The sequence below is a fragment of the Ipomoea triloba genome, chromosome 12, assembly GCF_003576645.1.
Source record: "Ipomoea triloba cultivar NCNSP0323 chromosome 12, ASM357664v1".
Lineage (NCBI taxonomy): Eukaryota > Viridiplantae > Streptophyta > Magnoliopsida > Solanales > Convolvulaceae > Ipomoea > Ipomoea triloba.
In genome coordinates, this window is record NC_044927.1 from 18,657,877 (window position 1) to 18,679,265 (window position 21,389).

General features: G+C 29.4%; 1 protein-coding gene across 3 annotated transcripts; it reads left to right on the forward strand.

Moving 5' to 3' along the window:
• The first annotated feature begins 541 nt into the window (after positions 1-541).
• LOC115999166 (putative late blight resistance protein homolog R1B-14) lies at positions 542-4,884 on the forward strand. 3 transcript variants are annotated; one of them, XM_031238959.1, is made up of 3 exons: positions 542-1,099; positions 2,165-4,390; positions 4,497-4,884. In XM_031238959.1, exons 1-2 carry the CDS (start codon positions 692-694, stop codon positions 4,379-4,381), a joined length of 2,625 nt encoding a protein of 874 aa, XP_031094819.1. In that variant the 5' UTR covers positions 542-691; the 3' UTR covers positions 4,382-4,390; positions 4,497-4,884. The 3 variants fall into 3 exon arrangements, with proteins under 3 accessions (XP_031094819.1, XP_031094820.1, XP_031094818.1); XM_031238960.1 differs by having other exon boundaries at positions 4,589-4,884; XM_031238958.1 differs by having other exon boundaries at positions 2,165-4,884.
• Positions 4,885-21,389: the final 16,505 nt, after the last annotated feature.

A 21,389-nucleotide genomic window follows, 5' to 3' on the forward strand; every position in this document is an offset into this window, starting at 1 on the left:
AGGACTAAGGTGCAAACTTATGCACCTTACATTGCAAAGATAATATTTTAAAGTTATGCATCCAATGGTCTAAACTTACATACCTTAATTAAGTTCTAAAGTTATGAATCCAATAATCTAAACTTATGCACTTTAAGTTTTAAGTTATGCACTAAAAAAAGTAACAAAATGCACTCGAAGAAAGAACAATATGTACCAAAGAATGAAAATAATGCACCTAAAGAAAAAAGTAAATATACCCTACAAAATAAATTATGCACTCAAAAAGATAAAACATGAACTCGAAGAAGGAAAAATATACACTCAATGAAAAAAATACTATGCACCCAATGAAGGAAAATCATGTACCTAAAGAAAAAAAAAATTATATACTTACCTTAAATTACCAAAATCTCACCGCATTTGTCACCTAATTTTCACATGACATCCTTCGCATATGATCTGTGTGCATATATTAGAGGGAGACTAAAGAAAGACTTTGCTTTAAAAAAATAATAAAAATTTCTTAATCATTATGGCTGCAAAAAGAAGAGAAGACTAAAGAAAGACTTTGCTTTATTTCCGACGAGTTGACTCCAGACTCCAACATAAAAAAGTAAACATATGTGCGTTTGATCCGATTATCTGAGAGTATTCCGGAGTCTAAATTGTAAGAAATTGTTGCGAAAACAGAGGAAGATTAGAGGGAGGGATGGAGGCAGTAGTGAACTTGCTGGTGGAGAACTTGACGGAGTTACTGTACAAGAACTTCCAGCTAATCTCCGATGTAAAAGACGACGTCAAAAAGCTCCTCCGCTACGTCAACGGCTTCAAGTCATTCCTGAAAGAATACCGGAAAATCCGAACCAAAAACGACATCGTTAAGCAGCTGATGAAGGACATCATGGACGTCGTGTACCGGTCGGAAAACCTCATCGACCAATACGTGGTGGACGCCAAGGTCCACGGTGTCCTTGATATCCCCACCAAGAGGGACATTGCGACAAAGATCAAAGATGTTCTCCAGGAAATCAAGGTAATTCAGGAGAAGACGGAGTATCAGAAAGTAATTGAAAATATAGTCTTGCCCCGAGACCATACCTACTCCGTGCCGCAGAAGGTAAACTATTTTTATTATAATTTCAATTTCAATTATATAGCTGAATTTAATTCGAGTTAATACCAATTTAGTAATATGTATATAGATTTAGTCACTTTTTATGCTTATTTAGTTCATCCACTTTGATGGTTTGTTCAATTGAATCATCTATTAAAATAGCTTGGTAATTTCACATCTATTAATACCAATCGTTAGGCGCTCTTTGGGCGCTTGGGGAGGGCCTAAGACGCCTTGACGGAGATTAATCGGGCCCAGACGTTTGTGTATTTTTTATTTTTAAAAAATTATTTAAGTATTTTTAATTTTTTAAAGACTAATAATTATAAATTATATAATATTTTAATAGTTAATACTAAAATATTAAATATTAACATAATGTATCTAGAGTTTGTACATTTAGAGTTATTTTGCTAAAAAAAATGTTGTTTTGAGTGAAATAACTCATTAAAAAAGAAGAACAATAATTAATCGGTCAACTAGGCGGCCTAGTCAGTGCCTAGGAGGTCTAGTTGGGCCCTAGAAGGCCTAGGTTGTCAGCGCCTAAGCGGCCTAGGCGGTCCTTTAGCCGGCCAGGCGCCTAGACCACCATTTAAGGTGATACGCTAGGCAGTCGGCCAGCGTCTAGCGCCTAGGTGGGGATTAATCGGCGCCTAGGCTGAATTTTTGCAACACTGATTAATACTCAATTTAGCCATCGATATACTATAGTAGTTTTACTTAAGTTAGTCTTTGACAATAGCAGTTTTACCCAATTTAGTCATCAAACTATAGTAAATTTTCTCGATTTAGTTCTTGATTCTAACAATCGATGACCCAGTTGGGTAAAACTATCGAAGTCCATGACCTAATTAAGCACAAAAAGGTGTTTAAGACTAAATTGAGAAAAAGTATTACAGTTAGGACTAAATTGAGTTTATTTCTTAGGACTAATTATGCATTTTCCCTAATATTTATGGATGAGAAATGATGCCATGATTCTATATGTTTTTGCCTTGTTTCCTTTTCTTACTGAAGTGAAGTGATCAATGCAAATGCTAACTCAGATCATTTATTGACCTTAAAAAGGTACCCAGAGTGGAAGAAGAGTATGTGGTGGGATTTAATGAAGAGGCAAAAAGGATTATCAGTCGCCTTAGGGAAGGGCCAAATTATGGAGTGATTTCAGTCTTTGGTATGCCGGGTTTGGGGAAAACCACACTAGCCAACAAGGTATTCAAATCTGAAGAAATTGAATATCATTTCATGTATCGTGTCTGGATTTATGTTTCTCAGTCCTATAAGAAAAGGGATGTTTATCTACAAATTCTTAAGAAACTACAACAACCCCATGATTATGATACCAATGTGAGTGAAGAAGAATTAGCTAGCAAGATTAAACAGGTTCTGGGGCCTGTAAAGTATTTCTTTGTACTAGATGATGTTTGGTGTGAAGATGCATTCAATGATATCCAGGATGCTTTTCCAAAGAGCAAAGGCAGTAGAGTCTTAGTCACCACTCGGGAGGAGAAAGTGGCTATGATTGTGAATTCCCTGGGAGAGCCTCACCGGTTGAAATTTCTAGAGCGTAAAGAAAGCTGGGAGCTACTTGAGAAGAAGGTTTTTCGTGAGGAAAGATGCCCCGATGACTTGAAAGAGTATGGCGAAGAGATAGCAAAAAAATGTGATGGACTACCACTAGCGGTGGTGATAATTGCTGGTATTCTGTTAGGCAAATCAAAAACTCGGTTAGAATGGCGCAATGTGGCTAACAGTTTTAGCGATTTCCTTAGAATAAATCTAGACAGCTATGAGACATTAATACAGTTGAGCTATGACCATTTGCCTGATGACTTGAAGTGTTGCTTCCTCTATTTGGGAGCCTTTCCCAATGGCAATCATATCCCCGCTGCAAAACTGATGCAGCTATGGATTGCAGAGGGGTTCATTGAGGAAGAAGGAGTATTAACCATGGAAGTCATAGCGTGTGAAAAGCTGTGTAGTTTGGTTAGTAGGAATCTAGTTATGACAACACAGAGAAAGTCGAATGGTCAAATTAAAACCTGTCGCGTTCATGACATGTTGCTCCAGTTCTGCAAGAAGGAAGCTAAGGGTGAAGGCCTATTCAATGAAATCAATGAAATTAATGTCAGGAATCAACAGGATGTTTGTCGCCGACTAAGTGTTCACTGCCCTTTTAAGGAGTTCATTTCTTCAAAGCAAAATCCAGAACATGTCCGGTCCTTATTATGTTTTGCCTCGAATAGAGTTGAGATGCCTCCAGAAATCATTCAATCACTCCGCAAGGCCTTTCCATTGTTGAGGGTGTTGCATTTTGCACCAGATGAATCTGTCATTTTCACGCGTTGCCATAGAGACTTTTCTCGGTTATTTCATCTTCGGTACATTGCTATCTCTACTACACTCAAAGTCCTCCCTACCGAGATTGGGAACTTGCAAAATGTGCAGACTCTTATAGTTAGGACAACAGAGAATACTCTTAAAGTTAAAGGCGACATATGGAGCATGTCAAGGTTAAGGCATTTTCAAACCAACTCTTCTGCCGAACTTCCTTCCCCTTCTGCTCCCAAGACTAAGGATGATCCGTTTCCAAATCAAAACTTGCAAACCCTTTCCAAGGTTTCACCTTTAAGCTGCACGGCTGCTGCACTTGCCAAAGCCCCCAATCTCAAGAAATTGGGCATTCGGGGGACTTTGGCTAAACTATTGGAGACAGACAGAAACAGTGGATCTAGTTTGTTCAAAAACCTCAGAGAGTTTAAGTTGTTGGAAAATCTAAAGCTGTTGAATGACGGGGAGGAACTACAACACCTTCCACAGAAGTATGAATTTCCAGTGAACCTAACAAAGCTGACCCTGTCGAAGACCTGTCTCCATTGGAGCGAATTGGCTGTATTGGGAACACTCGAAAAACTTGAAATCCTCAAGTTGCTTGAGCATGCAGCTGTAGGAGAGTGTTGGGAGCCAATCATTGGCGGGTTTCTTTGTCTTCAGGTCCTGCATATTGAGAGGACTGACTTAAGATACTGGAAAGCTTCAAATAAACACTTCCCAGGACTGAAGAGCCTTGTTCTTAGGCACTGTGAGAAGCTGGAGGAGATCCCACCTGTCCTGGCTGATATACGCAATCTTCAAGAGATAGACTTGAACCACACCAAGAAGGCAATCAAGTCTGCACAGAACATACTCAAGCGGAAACAGCAGAAACAGGACCCAACTGAAAAATGCACCCGCAGATTCAAGCTCACTATCTACCCTCCACTGGATCCTTCTCAACCAAGCTAGCTTTGCCAGGTTAGTCTAAGTATATTGGTTATCCTTTTATTACTTAATCATGGCAGCTGGGAAATCTGTTGTTACCAATTGCCTTCTGTTCTGTAATTTACATTTACTGCAACAGATATATTTAATGCATTAGTGCTAGAATTCATCAGCCCGCTTTGAATTCTTGAAGTTAATTTTTACAATCAGATTGAAGGGATCTTTCTTCAGGTTTCTTGGGTGATAGTGTGATACAGAGAGTTATGATGCTTGGGTGTTGTGTGGGACAACTTCTTCCGCCTGGTTCGAATAGTTCCATGCGTTTGAGTGGGTAGGGAATGATGTCGTTTTGATGTTAAAAAAAAAAAAGTTATTGTTCCGGGTATGTGTTAGACTAATGAATATTTTGAGGATAAGATAATGTAGAGTTAGAATAGTGTACTTATTGGGTTAAAATAATGTACTTTATGTGTTCGAATTATAAAATTTCTAGAGTAAGATAATATATTTTATGAGTTACTGAGTTAGAATAATGTATTTTATGTGTTAGAATAATGTATTTTATGAGTTAGAATAATGTATAATGTACTTTATTTGTTAGAATAATGAAATTTCTGTGGTAAGTTAATATATTTTATGAGTTAAAATAATGTACTTGTTTTTAGATCGTGGTCCACACAGTTGTGTAGACTATGGTCCAATAATGATTTGTGGGTGGGATGCTTCATAGGTTGCTTCATATTCTGTTTTGAAATTTTCACTTTTCATATAATGTGACATGCCTTTGATTTCTTCTTATTTTTCTTGTCACAATGACTTAGATTAATTTTTTTTTACTGAAAATTACACTTTTCGTCCTTAAGTTATAAAATAATTATAGAATTCATTCTTAAATGTTGGTCGTGCTCACTTTTCACCCCTAAACTATTATTGTCGTTGCACTTTTCGTATTTTCATCCATAATGTTTTGTTAGTAAAGCGACGAGAAATGCAACACCAATGATAACTTAAAGACGAAAAAGAACATTACCAACAGTTAGGGATAAATTTTACAATTATCATATACTTATAGATGAAAAGTACAATTTTCTCTTTTCTTTTAACATTCAAAATTTGTGTGCAGAAATATCCTGCCATTCATTTCATGTCATTTGTAGAGCATCAATCCAGAGTAAAAAACCTAAAAAAGTTTACACCCCTCCTCTTTGAGCAGTTTGTGTGAATCTTAAATACTTATACTATGGATCCGGTCCACATTGTAAGGTGGATTAATCACAAATTACCTAATGAATGTTCATAATTTAAATTGTGAACATTTAGTATATAAATTGTGATCATTCAGTATCTAAATTATGTATTTTGAACTCGGAACAAGGTGGACTCGCGTCCATAGAATAATTTTCCGTGAATCTTAATATAAGGCTGGGTGATGTCATTATAGCAATTTGCATTAGTAAATAGGAATCGTATATATCATAGTGTAAACTCACATTCCTTTTTAATATGGGAGAAATATTACTTAAAAGTGAAGCAACCACAACAAAGTTAGTCAGGTTGGTTCTAAATTAGACTCTTAGTGAGAGCAACCAACCTAGGTTCATAATTACAAGATGAGGTTTATCTCATTTATAAATTATCAAATTAATCGAGAATCTGAACACATTTTGACATGACCCAGCTCAATCGCTAATTTTTCAACCGAGTTTTTATTCTTGATTTATAAGCGTTATTTTCTCCTTTTGGAGATAAATCAATAGAGAAATGGCAGAGGACCAATTAACAATCAGTGCTGTTGGAATTAAGGAAAATTGCATGCATTCATTGAAAGAATGCCATGAAAATTGACCTTTTAATAATTTTAACACCGTTTAGTAGTAGTATAGGATAAATATAAATTTTATCACTGTATTTTAGATAGGGCTGCGATAGCTCAGGCCCCTTGTAGGGGCTTATGTCCTGACTTAGTTAGTCCTAACTTATTTAGTAAAATGTCAAATTTGAGCTAATTTCAAAGCCTATTAAATTAACAAGTCATGCTTATATATACCAGGTTCAACCTTAATGCCTACAGGCCCGGCATATATATATATATATAGATTTCTATTCAAATATGGCCGCTCATTCCCGTGCGATCGGTGCGGTTTACACTATTCAATGTTAAGAAACGCACCACAATGAAAATGCATAGAAACACCTCATAACTCCTCTGTTTCTAATTGTGCATTTCTGAACACTGTGTGGTGTATTTTTTTATACCTAGTGGTGTATTTTTTGGTGATATGTACCTAATAGTGGTGCATTTCTTAACAATGAGTGGTGTAAACCGCATCGACCGCACGGGAAGGCGCGGCCACACCTAAACTCTACTCTCTCTCTCTCTCTCTCTCTCTCTCTCTATATATATATATATATATATATATATATATATATATATATATTATAGTTGAGTTCAAGTGTTGCTTGTTCCTTAGGAGTGGTCGTGCGACCTTTTTTCAGCCATTAGATTACATTAAGTCATCAAATCAACGCAGAGTATATATATGTTACGAAACACGCCATTTTATGTACTAAAATGCACCAAAGAACTGATACTACACACCATTCCACACTATAACCAAATGCACCTATTCACTTAAAATTCATTAGTATACGTAATAAAATGCATCATTCTACGTGTTAAAATGCACCACAACGTGCCTCATGTCAGATTATAAACATACACTATTTACACATATTAGAAAACATGTGCTAAAATATGCACTATTCTACATATTAAAATGCATCACAACGTGTGTTAAAATGCACAATTCCACTTATTGAAAATCTTCATCCTAGATTATAAACATGCACTATTACACTTACTAGTATTTTTGCCCGTGCGTTGCACGGAATGAATTTGTTATAATACTTAGAATATTTAGATCGATATACAATTATATAAATTATAACATCGAATATTATATAGTGCAATTGATGAATTTGGTTGGATTGACTATGTTTTTTGATGTTTTCTTTGCTTGAATTAGAGCAAATAATTGTCCAATTACCCATGCGATTCACTGATAAATTTTTTTATTATTTATTTCGATAATAAAATTAAAGATAAAATTATTTTAAAAAATCTAATATTGAACATGTACATTTATTTGATTATAAGATTAGTGCAAAAGTATCACTCAATTAATTGAATAATATATGACTTGTTTGTTTACAATTATCTTTAAAAGATCAATATTTAATACTCCGTGTAACTTAAGTAATTATATTATTACAAAAATAAATATGAAAAAATGAGAAATAATTTAACTTTAATTATTACGGAGTATAAAAATAAATTGAACGACAAATATTTAGCTTAATTACCATAATAATTATTAGGCAATCATTATTAGTCAATTACACTAAATTAATTATTTTTCGTTAACATGAATATCAATTCGTATATACACAAAATATTATTATTATTATTATTATTATTATATATTAAATATGTTCGACCTTCTGCAGTGTTCATGTAACTTATGTATTTATGTATTTTATACATATAGATTAGAATATATTTTTCCTAATTTTTAAATGTCATTTCAAAATATATTCTAATCTATACGTATAAAATATATTATAATATTATAATATAATGGAGGTTACAAAATAATAATATGGATGTTACAAAATAATATTATAATATTATAATATTATAATTACAATTATAATATAGTAATATAAAATAATATATTTTATACATATAGATTAGAATATATTTTTTTTAATTTTTAAACGATAATTAATAGGTATGAATGGTAGATAATGCAATATCTAAACCATAACAAAATATGATTTGATTTGATTAAGAATAATATATATGTTTACGAATATATAGTATAAATTATGAATATATCACCAATCACCAATTTTTTTTTTGGACCAATCACCGATTAATATTAACAATATTACCATATTACCATAAATATATATGGATAATTAATCAATTATAGGTGAATGAAATTGGGGTATGAAATTGGTATGTTCTTAGCAATTGACTGATTTTATGAATAAATATATATGGATAATTAATAAAATAATAAATGAATAAAATAAATGATTTTATTAAAATGCCACTAAATTTGGGTGGAAAAATTTCAGTGGAGGATATTGTTTTTATATACACACTTTTAACTCTATATTTATTAGTATAACTAGTTTTAATGCGCGTATGAGTTAATGCCAATGTTTATATTTAAATAAATATTTGAAAGTATATTAATGCAAGATTATATAGGAGAAGCTTATACATGGGTAATTGAATGTCGAACTTTTTTATTTAAATATCTAACTCAAAGTATATGAATCCAAGATAATATAGAAAATTCATTATAATTATTACTAAAATAAATGTTTGCAACATTGTAAAATCAATAGTCTAAATAAATACTACTTTTCATTTGAATTTTTCTAAGTGTTCTTAATTCTCTTTTGAGTAACATTGTCACTGTCTTCATCTTTACTATTTGTTCTTTTTTTTTTTGTTGGTAGTGTGTTATTTGCAATTCGGTTATTGTTGGTAGCTATGGACTTTCCTTTAGGTGTTCTGCTTGGAGTTCATTTGGTTCAACCATTATTGTTGAATGAGTTATTGTGGATAAAGAAATCCTTAGTTTAAGAAAAAAAATTAAATAAATTAATAAAAATTTGAAAATTTAAAATATTATATATTCCAAATCCCCCAAGTAGTTAATATGATTGGTTCCAAACTATTCTTTTTTATTTTTTTCATGGTATTAAAATAATACATATGTATCATTTTTTGGTGTAACTACTAATTTATTTAATTCAATAAGAGTAAAATAGAGCAATTCCGCTTCAATTTCTTGGGTTATTTGAGTACTCTCTTTGTCAACCAATCCCCAAGTAGTTAATATAATTAGCTTCAAATTATTTTAATTTTTTTCATAGTATTAATAAAATACTTGGTAAATAAATATATAACATTATTTTGTACTATAACTTTGATATTTAATTACAAGATATTGTAAAAATATGATAATGGACAATGTAATGAATATCTAAAAACGTAATAAATGTGAATGAAGGTTATACCCCTCATTTATGTCCGTTTTTTCCGTTAAGTTTTTTTGTACATTATGCTATAAAAGTTGTACTACATAATATTTTGGACAAATATACCCCTACCGTTATAACTTCCATTAATTTTTTCACTACTGTTACTATGCACATGCATCCACCATATATTTTCTTATCTTCTTCAATAATAATAATAATAATATATACACATTAAATATAAGAGTTATATATTAGTTTTTTTTGGGGAATATATATTAGTTATTTTTAAAAATATAAATATCCAATTTATAAAAATATTTTACATTATTATTATTATTATTATTATTTACTATATTAAAATTTAAATAAATTTAAAATTTTAATATAAATTACTAATATTGGGCACCTATTTTTTGCGCATCGCGCATCAGAAAGACTAGTCAATTGATAAATTTGAATGTAAAGAATCTTTGCATGAGAGAAAATAAAGACAGTATAACTAATGAAATTATTTCTCTTATTTAATTTAATTTTTTGATAATGGATAATTTTTTCAAATAAATGTATTGTAGACACATAATTCTAAATTAAAGAAATACATATGTATTATTTTTTGTTGTAGCTACTAATTTATTTCTACTATNAAATATATATGGATAATTAATCAATTATAGGTGAATGAAATTGGGGTATGAAATTGGTATGTTCTTAGCAATTGACTGATTTTATGAATAAATATATATGGATAATTAATAAAATAATAAATGAATAAAATAAATGATTTTATTAAAATGCCACTAAATTTGGGTGGAAAAATTTCAGTGGAGGATATTGTTTTTATATACACACTTTTAACTCTATATTTATTAGTATAACTAGTTTTAATGCGCGTATGAGTTAATGCCAATGTTTATATTTAAATAAATATTTGAAAGTATATTAATGCAAGATTATATAGGAGAAGCTTATACATGGGTAATTGAATGTCGAACTTTTTTATTTAAATATCTAACTCAAAGTATATGAATCCAAGATAATATAGAAAATTCATTATAATTATTACTAAAATAAATGTTTGCAACATTGTAAAATCAATAGTCTAAATAAATACTACTTTTCATTTGAATTTTTCTAAGTGTTCTTAATTCTCTTTTGAGTAACATTGTCACTGTCTTCATCTTTACTATTTGTTCTTTTTTTTTTTGTTGGTAGTGTGTTATTTGCAATTCGGTTATTGTTGGTAGCTATGGACTTTCCTTTAGGTGTTCTGCTTGGAGTTCATTTGGTTCAACCATTATTGTTGAATGAGTTATTGTGGATAAAGAAATCCTTAGTTTAAGAAAAAAAATTAAATAAATTAATAAAAATTTGAAAATTTAAAATATTATATATTCCAAATCCCCCAAGTAGTTAATATGATTGGTTCCAAACTATTCTTTTTTATTTTTTTCATGGTATTAAAATAATACATATGTATCATTTTTTGGTGTAACTACTAATTTATTTAATTCAATAAGAGTAAAATAGAGCAATTCCGCTTCAATTTCTTGGGTTATTTGAGTACTCTCTTTGTCAACCAATCCCCAAGTAGTTAATATAATTAGCTTCAAATTATTTTAATTTTTTTCATAGTATTAATAAAATACTTGGTAAATAAATATATAACATTATTTTGTACTATAACTTTGATATTTAATTACAAGATATTGTAAAAATATGATAATGGACAATGTAATGAATATCTAAAAACGTAATAAATGTGAATGAAGGTTATACCCCTCATTTATGTCCGTTTTTTCCGTTAAGTTTTTTTGTACATTATGCTATAAAAGTTGTACTACATAATATTTTGGACAAATATACCCCTACCGTTATAACTTCCATTAATTTTTTCACTACTGTTACTATGCACATGCATCCACCATATATTTTCTTATCTTCTTCAATAATAATAATAATAATATATACACATTAAATATAAGAGTTATATATTAGTTTTTTTTGGGGAATATATATTAGTTATTTTTAAAAATATAAATATCCAATTTATAAAAATATTTTACATTATTAAAAATATAAATATCCAATTTATAAAAATATTTTACATTATTATTATTATAAATATCCAATTTATAAAAATATTTTACATTATTATTATTATTATTATTATTTACTATATTAAAATTTAAATAAATTTAAAATTTTAATATAAATTACTAATATTGGGCACCTATTTTTTGCGCATCGCGCATCAGAAAGACTAGTCAATTGATAAATTTGAATGTAAAGAATCTTTGCATGAGAGAAAATAAAGACAGTATAACTAATGAAATTATTTCTCTTATTTAATTTAATTTTTTGATAATGGATAATTTTTTCAAATAAATGTATTGTAGACACATAATTCTAAATTAAAGAAATACATATGTATTATTTTTTGTTGTAGCTACTAATTTATTTCTACTATACTAATAAGAGCCAAAGAAAGTTAGGCCTAAAATGGGTAGAAAAAATGGCGGTCAAATTATTTAATCAAATGGATGGTTCAGATGAATTATTTAATCAAATAGATGGTTAAGATAATTCAGATTAATATTATTAATAGAGATTACCTAATTTAACCTTACTTTTATGATTATCCGTTAAGTTTTCCGTTAAATATTCTCTTCTCCGTTNATCTACTATACTAATAAGAGCCAAAGAGAGTTAGGCCTAAAATGGGTAGAAAAAATGGCGGTCAAATTATTTAATCAAATGGATGGTTCAGATGAATTATTTAATCAAATAGATGGTTAAGATAATTCAGATTAATATTATTAATAGAGATTCACTAATTTAACCTTACTTTTATGATTATCCGTTAAGTTTTCCGTTAAATATTTTCTTCTCCGTTAATATTCCGTTAACTTTTAACTTACCCATTAATTTCTATAAGAAAGGTCTTAGGTTCGAACCTCATCTCAATCAAATTTGACATAATTAAGTTTCTCACTCTATTTTACTCTTATTAAGTTAAATAAATTAGTAGCTACAAAAAAAAATGATACATATGTANCAAATTATTTAATCAAATGGATGGTTCAGATGAATTATTTAATCAAATAGATGGTTAAGATAATTCAGATTAATATTATTAATAGAGATTACCTAATTTAACCTTACTTTTATGATTATCCGTTAAGTTTTCCGTTAAATATTCTCTTCTCCGTTAATATTCCGTTAACTTTTAACTTACCCATTAATTTCTATAAGAAAAGTCTTAGGTTCGAACCTCATCTCAATCAAATTTGACATAATTAAGTTTCTCACTCTATTTTACTCTTATTAAATTACTAGTTTTATACGCACATTGCGCGTATGTGTTAACGCCCAATGTTTATATTTAAATAAATATTTGAAAGTATATCAATGCAAGATTATATAGGAGAAGTTTATACATGAGTAATTGAATGTCGAATTTTTTAAATTTAAATATCTAACTCAAAGTATATGAATCCAAGATAATATAGAAAATTCATTATAATTATTACTAAAATAAATGTTTGCAACCTTATAAAATCGATAGTCTAAATATTTGGTCTAAAAATGATAGTCTAAATAAATACTACTTTTCATTTGAATTTTTCTAAGTGTTCTTAATTCTCTTTTGAGTAACATTGTCATTGTCTTCATCTTTACTATTTGTTCTCTTCATTTTTGTTGGTAGTGTGTTATTTGCAATTCGGTTATTGTTGGTAGCATAGATGACAACGTCATGCAATGAGATTATGATATAGGAGTTATGGACTTTCGTTTAGGTGTTCTGCTTGGGGTTCATTTGGTTCAACCATTATTGATGTTGAATGAGTTATTGTGGATAAAGAAATCCCAAGTTTAAGAAAAAAGATTAAATAAATTAATAAAGAAAATTTAAAATATTATATATTTCAAAGATATTAAAAGGTAGTTTCTCGCTTCAATTTGCTGGGTAATGGGTCATTTGAGTACTTTCATTGTCAACAAATCCCCCAAGTAGTTAATATGATTGGTTTCAAACTATACTTTTTTATTTTTATCATGGTATTAAAGAAATACATATGTTTTCAAAAAAAAACAAAAAGAAATACATATGTATCATTTTTTGGTGTAACTACTAATTTATTTAATTCAATAAGAGTAAAATAGAGTGATTCCGCTTCAATTTGTTGGTTTATTATTTGAGTACTCTCTTTGTCAACCAATCACCAAGTAGTTAATATAATTAGCTTCAAATTATTTTAATTTTTTTTCATAGTATTAATAAAATACTTGGTAAATAAATATATAGCATTATTTTGTACTATAACTTTAATATTTAATTACAAGATATTGTAAAAATAAGATAATGGACAATGTAATGAATATCAATTGATAAATTTGAATGTAAAGAATCTTTGTATGAGAGAAAATAAAGACAATATAACTAATGAAATTATTTCTCTTATTTAATTTAATTTAATTTTTTGATAATGAATAATTTTTTCAAATAAAGGTATTGTAGACACATAATTCTAAATTAAAGAAATACATATGTATCATTTTTTTTTGTAGCTACTAATTTATTTAACTTAATAAGAGTAAAATAGAGTGAGAAACTTAATTATGTCAAATTTGATTGAGATGAGGTTCGAACCTAAGACTTTTCTTATAGAAATTAATGGGTAAGTTAAAAGTTAACGGAATATTAACGGAGAAGAGAATATTTAACGGAAAACTTAACGGATAATCATAAAAGTAAGGTTAAATTAGTGAATCTCTATTAATAATATTAATNATTAATATTATTAATAGAGATTCACTAATTTAACCTTACTTTTATGATTATCCGTTAAGTTTTCCGTTAAATATTCTCTTCTCCGTTAATATTCCGTTAACTTTTAACTTACCCATTAATTTCTATAAGAAAAGTCTTAGGTTCGAACCTCATCTCAATCAAATTTGACATAATTAAGTTTCTCACTCTATTTTACTCTTATTAAGTTAAATAAATTAGTAGCTACAAAAAAAAATGATACATATGTATTTCTTTAATTTAGAATTATGTGTCTACAATACCTTTATTTGAAAAAATTATTCATTATCAAAAAATTAAATTAAATTAAATAAGAGAAATAATTTCATTAGTTATATTGTCTTTATTTTCTCTCATACAAAGATTCTTTACATTCAAATTTATCAATTGATATTCATTACATTGTCCATTATCTTATTTTTACAATATCTTGTAATTAAATATTAAAGTTATAGTACAAAATAATGCTATATATTTATTTACCAAGTATTTTATTAATACTATGAAAAAAAATTAAAATAATTTGAAGCTAATTATATTAACTACTTGGTGATTGGTTGACAAAGAGAGTACTCAAATAATAAACCAACAAATTGAAGCGGAATCACTCTATTTTACTCTTATTGAATTAAATAAATTAGTAGTTACACCAAAAAATGATACATATGTATTTCTTTTTGTTTTTTTTTGAAAACATATGTATTTCTTTAATACCATGATAAAAATAAAAAAGTATAGTTTGAAACCAATCATATTAACTACTTGGGGGATTTGTTGACAATGAAAGTACTCAAATGACCCATTACCCAGCAAATTGAAGCGAGAAACTACCTTTTAATATCTTTGAAATATATAATATTTTAAATTTTCTTTATTAATTTATTTAATCTTTTTTCTTAAACTTGGGATTTCTTTATCCACAATAACTCATTCAACATCAATAATGGTTGAACCAAATGAACCCCAAGCAGAACACCTAAACGAAAGTCCATAACTCCTATATCATAATCTCATTGCATGACGTTGTCATCTATGCTACCAACAATAACCGAATTGCAAATAACACACTACCAACAAAAATGAAGAGAACAAATAGTAAAGATGAAGACAATGACAATGTTACTCAAAAGAGAATTAAGAACACTTAGAAAAATTCAAATGAAAAGTAGTATTTATTTAGACTATCATTTTTAGACCAAATATTTAGACTATCGATTTTATAAGGTTGCAAACATTTATTTTAGTAATAATTATAATGAATTTTCTATATTATCTTGGATTCATATACTTTGAGTTAGATATTTAAATTTAAAAAATTCGACATTCAATTACTCATGTATAAACTTCTCCTATATAATCTTGCATTGATATACTTTCAAATATTTATTTAAATATAAACATTGGGCGTTAACACATACGCGCAATGTGCGTATAAAACTAGTAATTTAATAAGAGTAAAATAGAGTGAGAAACTTAATTATGTCAAATTTGATTGAGATGAGGTTCGAACCTAAGACTTTTCTTATAGAAATTAATGGGTAAGTTAAAAGTTAACGGAATATTAACGGAGAAGAGAATATTTAACGGAAAACTTAACGGATAATCATAAAAGTAAGGTTAAATTAGTGAATCTCTATTAATAATATTAATTTGAATTATCTTAACCATCTATTTGATTAAATAATTCATCTGAACCATCTATTTGATTAAATAATTTGACCACCATTTTTTCTACCCATTTTAGGCCTAACTCTCTTTGGCTCTTATTAGTATATATATATATATATTAGATTTGTGTATATACTTTAGGAAAATATTCATAATTAAAAAGAATTTGTGTATATACTTTAGGAAAATATTCATAATTAAAAAGATGATATAATTATACTTTAGGAAAATATTCATAATTAAAAAGATGATATAATTTAAAAAGTAAATTATTTTCATAATTAAAAAGATGATATAATTTAAAAAGTAAATTATTAATTAGATTGCCTAGATGATATAATTTAAAAAGTAAATTATTAATTAGATTGCCTAATATAATTGTCTTACTAATTGATTACCATGCTACTATAATTCATATATTTTAAGCCTTTTTATTACTAAGCTAAATACATATCGTTAATAATTAAGATAATCCTTAGTCACATCCGTAGTACTAAAAGTATTGCTTTAATTTTTTATGAATAAGAAATAATATTATCAAACCAAAATAATTAAAAAATAATGTGTCTATTGTACAAAAAATTTTATAATTGAATTAATAATTAAGTATTAGTTTTTATTGCCTAATACAGATTGACAATCATTAAACATTATTTACGATATTTATTGTGTCCCTTCTAATATTAAAATTATTAGGTAGAATTTTTATAATTAAGATATAATTAAGATAGTACACATAAATTATATTTTCTTTAATACTTAATTATAATTAATATAATTATCTAATATAAATTTACATTTATTAATAAGTATTTATGGTAATTATTATTTGGTATTAAGAAAAATGATAAAAAAGTTGAGAAGAAGAAGAAAATGAGGAGGAAAGCATATATATATATATATATATATATATATATATATATATATATATATATATATNATATATATATATATATATATATATATATATATATATATATATATATATATATATATATATATATATATATATACAGAATAAATATATATGGATAATTAATAAAATAATAAATGAATAAAATAAATGATTTTACTAAAATGTCACTAAGTTTGGGCGGGAAAATTTGGGAGGAGGATATTATTTTTATATATAGTATAGATTAGAAAACATGTATTAAAATACACATCATTCTGCGTATTAAAATGCACCAGTAGACGGATTAAAACACACCATTCCACAACACACTTATTAGAAAACATGTGTTAAAATACACTAGAGGACGGATTAAAACATACTATTCCACAACACAGTTACACACCATTCTACATATGAAAATGCACCAGCAGATGGATTAAAGCACACCATTCCACAACACAGTTAATATACCAACATACGTAATAAAACGCACCACAACATGTATTAGAGCGCACCGCACCATGTACTAAAATGCACCATTTCAATTCACGTAATAAAGATACTAAAATTACCATAATACCCCACTTAAACATACGCGAAATGCAATTGGATTAATCAAATAGGACGACACAAATGTAGCCGCACGACCAAATGGGAGCTCACCGCCGCATTTGAGCCACATTATATATGTGTGTATATATATATATATATATGTTATATATACATATATATATATATATATATCTATATATATATGTATATAGGCTCTTGTTCACATGATGACACATGTAGTTAGAGGACTATAAGACAAATCATACCCATTAAATCCAAGAGATTACACGGCTGAGATCTTGTCCCTATATTGCTTTGATTCACGCTCCAAAATAATAAGAGGGGCAAACAAGACTTTTGAGATGAATTATAATTATGGAAGGATTGTAATTATCAAACATAACATTGAAGAAGGAGTATAATTATGGTTGAGAATCATATCCAAAGAAAGAACGTGAGTGGAGAAGGTCATGCGTAAACTAGAGTCAAGGAGGCTGTGCATTTTGTGAACAACAATGGACGAAGCCGCACGAAGTAGTGATCTTGAATTCGCCATGAACGACGATCACTAGATAGTTTCGGAGCCCACAATGGACGAGGAAAACATGGGAGACTTTGACAACTCCATGGCAAAAGGAAAGGTCCTCAATTCTGTGAATGTAATATATACTGGAAGGGCAAATCCACTCTCGTTGAGTGCGGGGATGTAGGGTAATGGGGTAAGGAACTGTGAGCGACAAACTTGTGTGCCATGATTGAGTACATCAGGTGCTTGTTGATATTAAGTCATGTGCCAAAATAAGACCACAATATAGACTGCATAACTTTGCACACAGTGTTGGGTGTCATTGTTTAATGATATATATAAATGGTGTGTATTACTAGTAAAACCAAGCACATAAAAGAATCTAGGCTGGAGTGAACAGGTGCTTTCAGTTGTTAATATATGCTTCATTGATTTATCTTTTATTGAGTCATATGTATTTCCATCTCGTGTGCCATTTATGAGGTAATCGTTTGCATGTTAATGCTATGTCGTGTGCCATAGTTAGTTAACAGGAACCACTCAAGTTTGCACACCTAGAGTGCCGTAATTTTTTAAAGCAATATAGAGGTGTTTGTTGTTACTAGTCATACCAAGAACATTAAACATTACAGGTGATAGTGTGCATTGCTTAGATTAAGTAAACAATGGTTAATTGAGAAGTTATTATAGACTCCTAAAAATGCAGCGATTGTTTGGCGTTATTGTTTAATGATATATGTAAATGGTGTGTATTGGTAGTTAAACCAATCATAGAAAACAATATGGTTTGGAGTGAACAAGTGGTTTCAGTTATTAATATATGCTTAACTGACTATCTTTTATTGAGTCATATGTATTTTCATCTCGTGTGCCATTTATGAGGTAATCGTTTGCATGTTAATACTATGTCGTGTGCCATAGTTAGTAAATAGGAACTACTCAAGTTTGCACACCTAGAGTGCCATAGATTTTTAAAGCAATATGTTTGCACACCTAGAGTGCCATAGATTTTTAAAGCAATATAGAGGTGTTAGCTATTACTAATCATACCAAGAACATTAAGCATTAAATGTGGCAGTGCACATTGTTTAGATTAAGTAAAAATGGTTAATTGAGAAGTTATTAGAGACTCCAAGAAATGTAGCGATTGTTTGGCGTCATTGTTTAATGATATATGTAAATAATGTGTATTAGAAGTTAAACCAATCACAAAAAAATGTTTCAATTATTAATATATGCTTCACTGATTATCTTTAATTGAGTCATATATCTTTACATCTCGTGTGCCATTGTTGAGGATATCATGTTCATGTTAATATTATGTCGTGTGCCATATTAATCAAACAGGAAGAGTTAACTTTGCACACCTAGAGTGTTGAAATTTTTTAAAGTAACATATAGGTGTTAGCAGTTAAAATAATTAAGGCTAGTTAAAATAATAGCTTTTGATCAACGTAGTACTCATTTTGATATTACTTTAAATCAGACGGACAAGTCAATTACGATGTAGAGTGCGAAGAGGAAATAACTCTTGGAATAACAGATGAATTTATTCCAGAATGTTACGAGACAGTAAAGCCCTACCAACATGAATATCCTTCATTTGCTATGCAGTAAGGTCTTCCAAGGCCTTTACCAACAGTGTTGGAGGCACCCTAATTCTAGCACCTGGAAATCGCACTTGCTCTTCTGGAGTAAAATTAGTCTCCGGAGCATCACACAAAGGTTCTTGCCGCATCCGATCTATGAAATCCCGTAGAGGATCAATAAAATTCCCATCACCATTATGCAATTCGGATGAACAACGCTCTGAAGGTGCATTCAATTCCTTGCCTTCTTAGCTGCCAACCAACAACATGAACAAACACAATCACTAAAATAAACTAAATGTAAGCCAAGTTACAGGACACACGGTAACCCTTGAACAGAGGCAAACATAACAATGCACACACCACTCTGAACCCGTGCACACAGACAAACATAACAGTGCACACAACCTAAAAACCATGTCAACACACTTGGAATATGACAAGTGCACACGCAGAACCAAAAAAAAAATAAGGAAGACTACAACAACGTAAAACTCACATACTCATAAATATTACATGAAAAGGCTTGACGGATTTTTTTTAATTACAGTGTTACACAAATGGAATTTGAAAATTGGTTTTTACAGTGCAATTTGGAAACTAACAATAGCATATACTGGAATCAGGTTGTTGCAGAAAATCAATTGTGCAATTTACTACCAAATGCAAGAACTAACAATTGTCACTCAAAACTAAACAAAGGTTTTGCAATATAGACATTGGAAAGCTTTATAACTTTACCCATTGGTTGAGACCCTACCTGCAAACAAGTTATCAACTGTGGCTTGTACAAGTAGTGAATATGAATTGAAACAACATTATGAATTCTCATCCCTCTTCGACGAGGTCTCGTAATAATCCTTTACTCACTAAGGAATTCATTACTTGACACGTCATTAATCGTGTAAGATTAGAATTTTAGTCTTTCCAGACTAGTTTATTCAACCTTTCATCAGAAGGAATTTCCACCAGATTTCATCTCAAGGAGAGAGTGTTCAACAACACGCTTTGGTGCTCAAATATTCATTACATCTTTCTTTAGCTTAGTTACAGAGTAACTATATACTCATATTCAAATTTCACTTAGTTTCTTCTTAGAAAGCGTGAGGCCTTTGGAGTTTCCTCCTTCTTCCTTTTGTTTTGACCACTTGGATCTTGACTCGGGTTCAGTGGTCATCCCCCGGTCTAACACGGATCCCTTGGACTTATAGGATCGTTAGAATGATTCCTAGCTGGCCTAACTAGGTTCATTAAAACGACGCCTACCCGAACTTTATTGGAGTAACTATACTTTAAGTGTGCACACCCCATAGGATTACCTCGTCCTATGAGTTATACAGTACTCGGCGAATAGACTTTGCCCATAAGTATGAATGGATCATACAACATAACAACCACTTGGAAATGACACTTTCAGCCACACTTTATCCCGTAGGCTAATCAAGGTCCTCCTCAACTTACTAGAAACTAAGGTTTTTAAAGACATTTATTCTTTCTTTCTTTCTTTGAATCAATTAGCATTTTTAGATATACATTATGCTCAAGTCCAATACTTGAAACCGGTTAACACTTTGACCAATGTCAAGAGTTTCCTTTCTTAAGACACTTTGATAGTACATTAATTACCATCCAACGTGGTAATTAAGTGTAACTATCATGAATTTTCCAGCATCACATTTCATACGTACGTAACATACAACATACATATATATAACATAACACCTCACAACATTTATATATATACGTACGGCATATATACCATATATATATAATATAACCTCTTCACAATATATATATATATATATATATATATTACACACAGTTGTACATATAATCATGTATATAATATAACACTTTCCTGGTGCATATATATTTTTCCTACATAAGTATGATATATATATATATATATACATATATATATATATATATAT

Coding starts and splice junctions, on each gene's coding strand:
- LOC115999166 (XM_031238958.1), top strand. CDS start 692: ATGGAGGCAGTAGTGAACTTGCTGGTGGAGAACTTGACGGAGTTACTG. Junction 1,100..2,164: donor CCTACTCCGTGCCGCAGAAG/GTAAACTATTTT, acceptor GACCTTAAAAAG/GTACCCAGAGTGGAAGAAGA.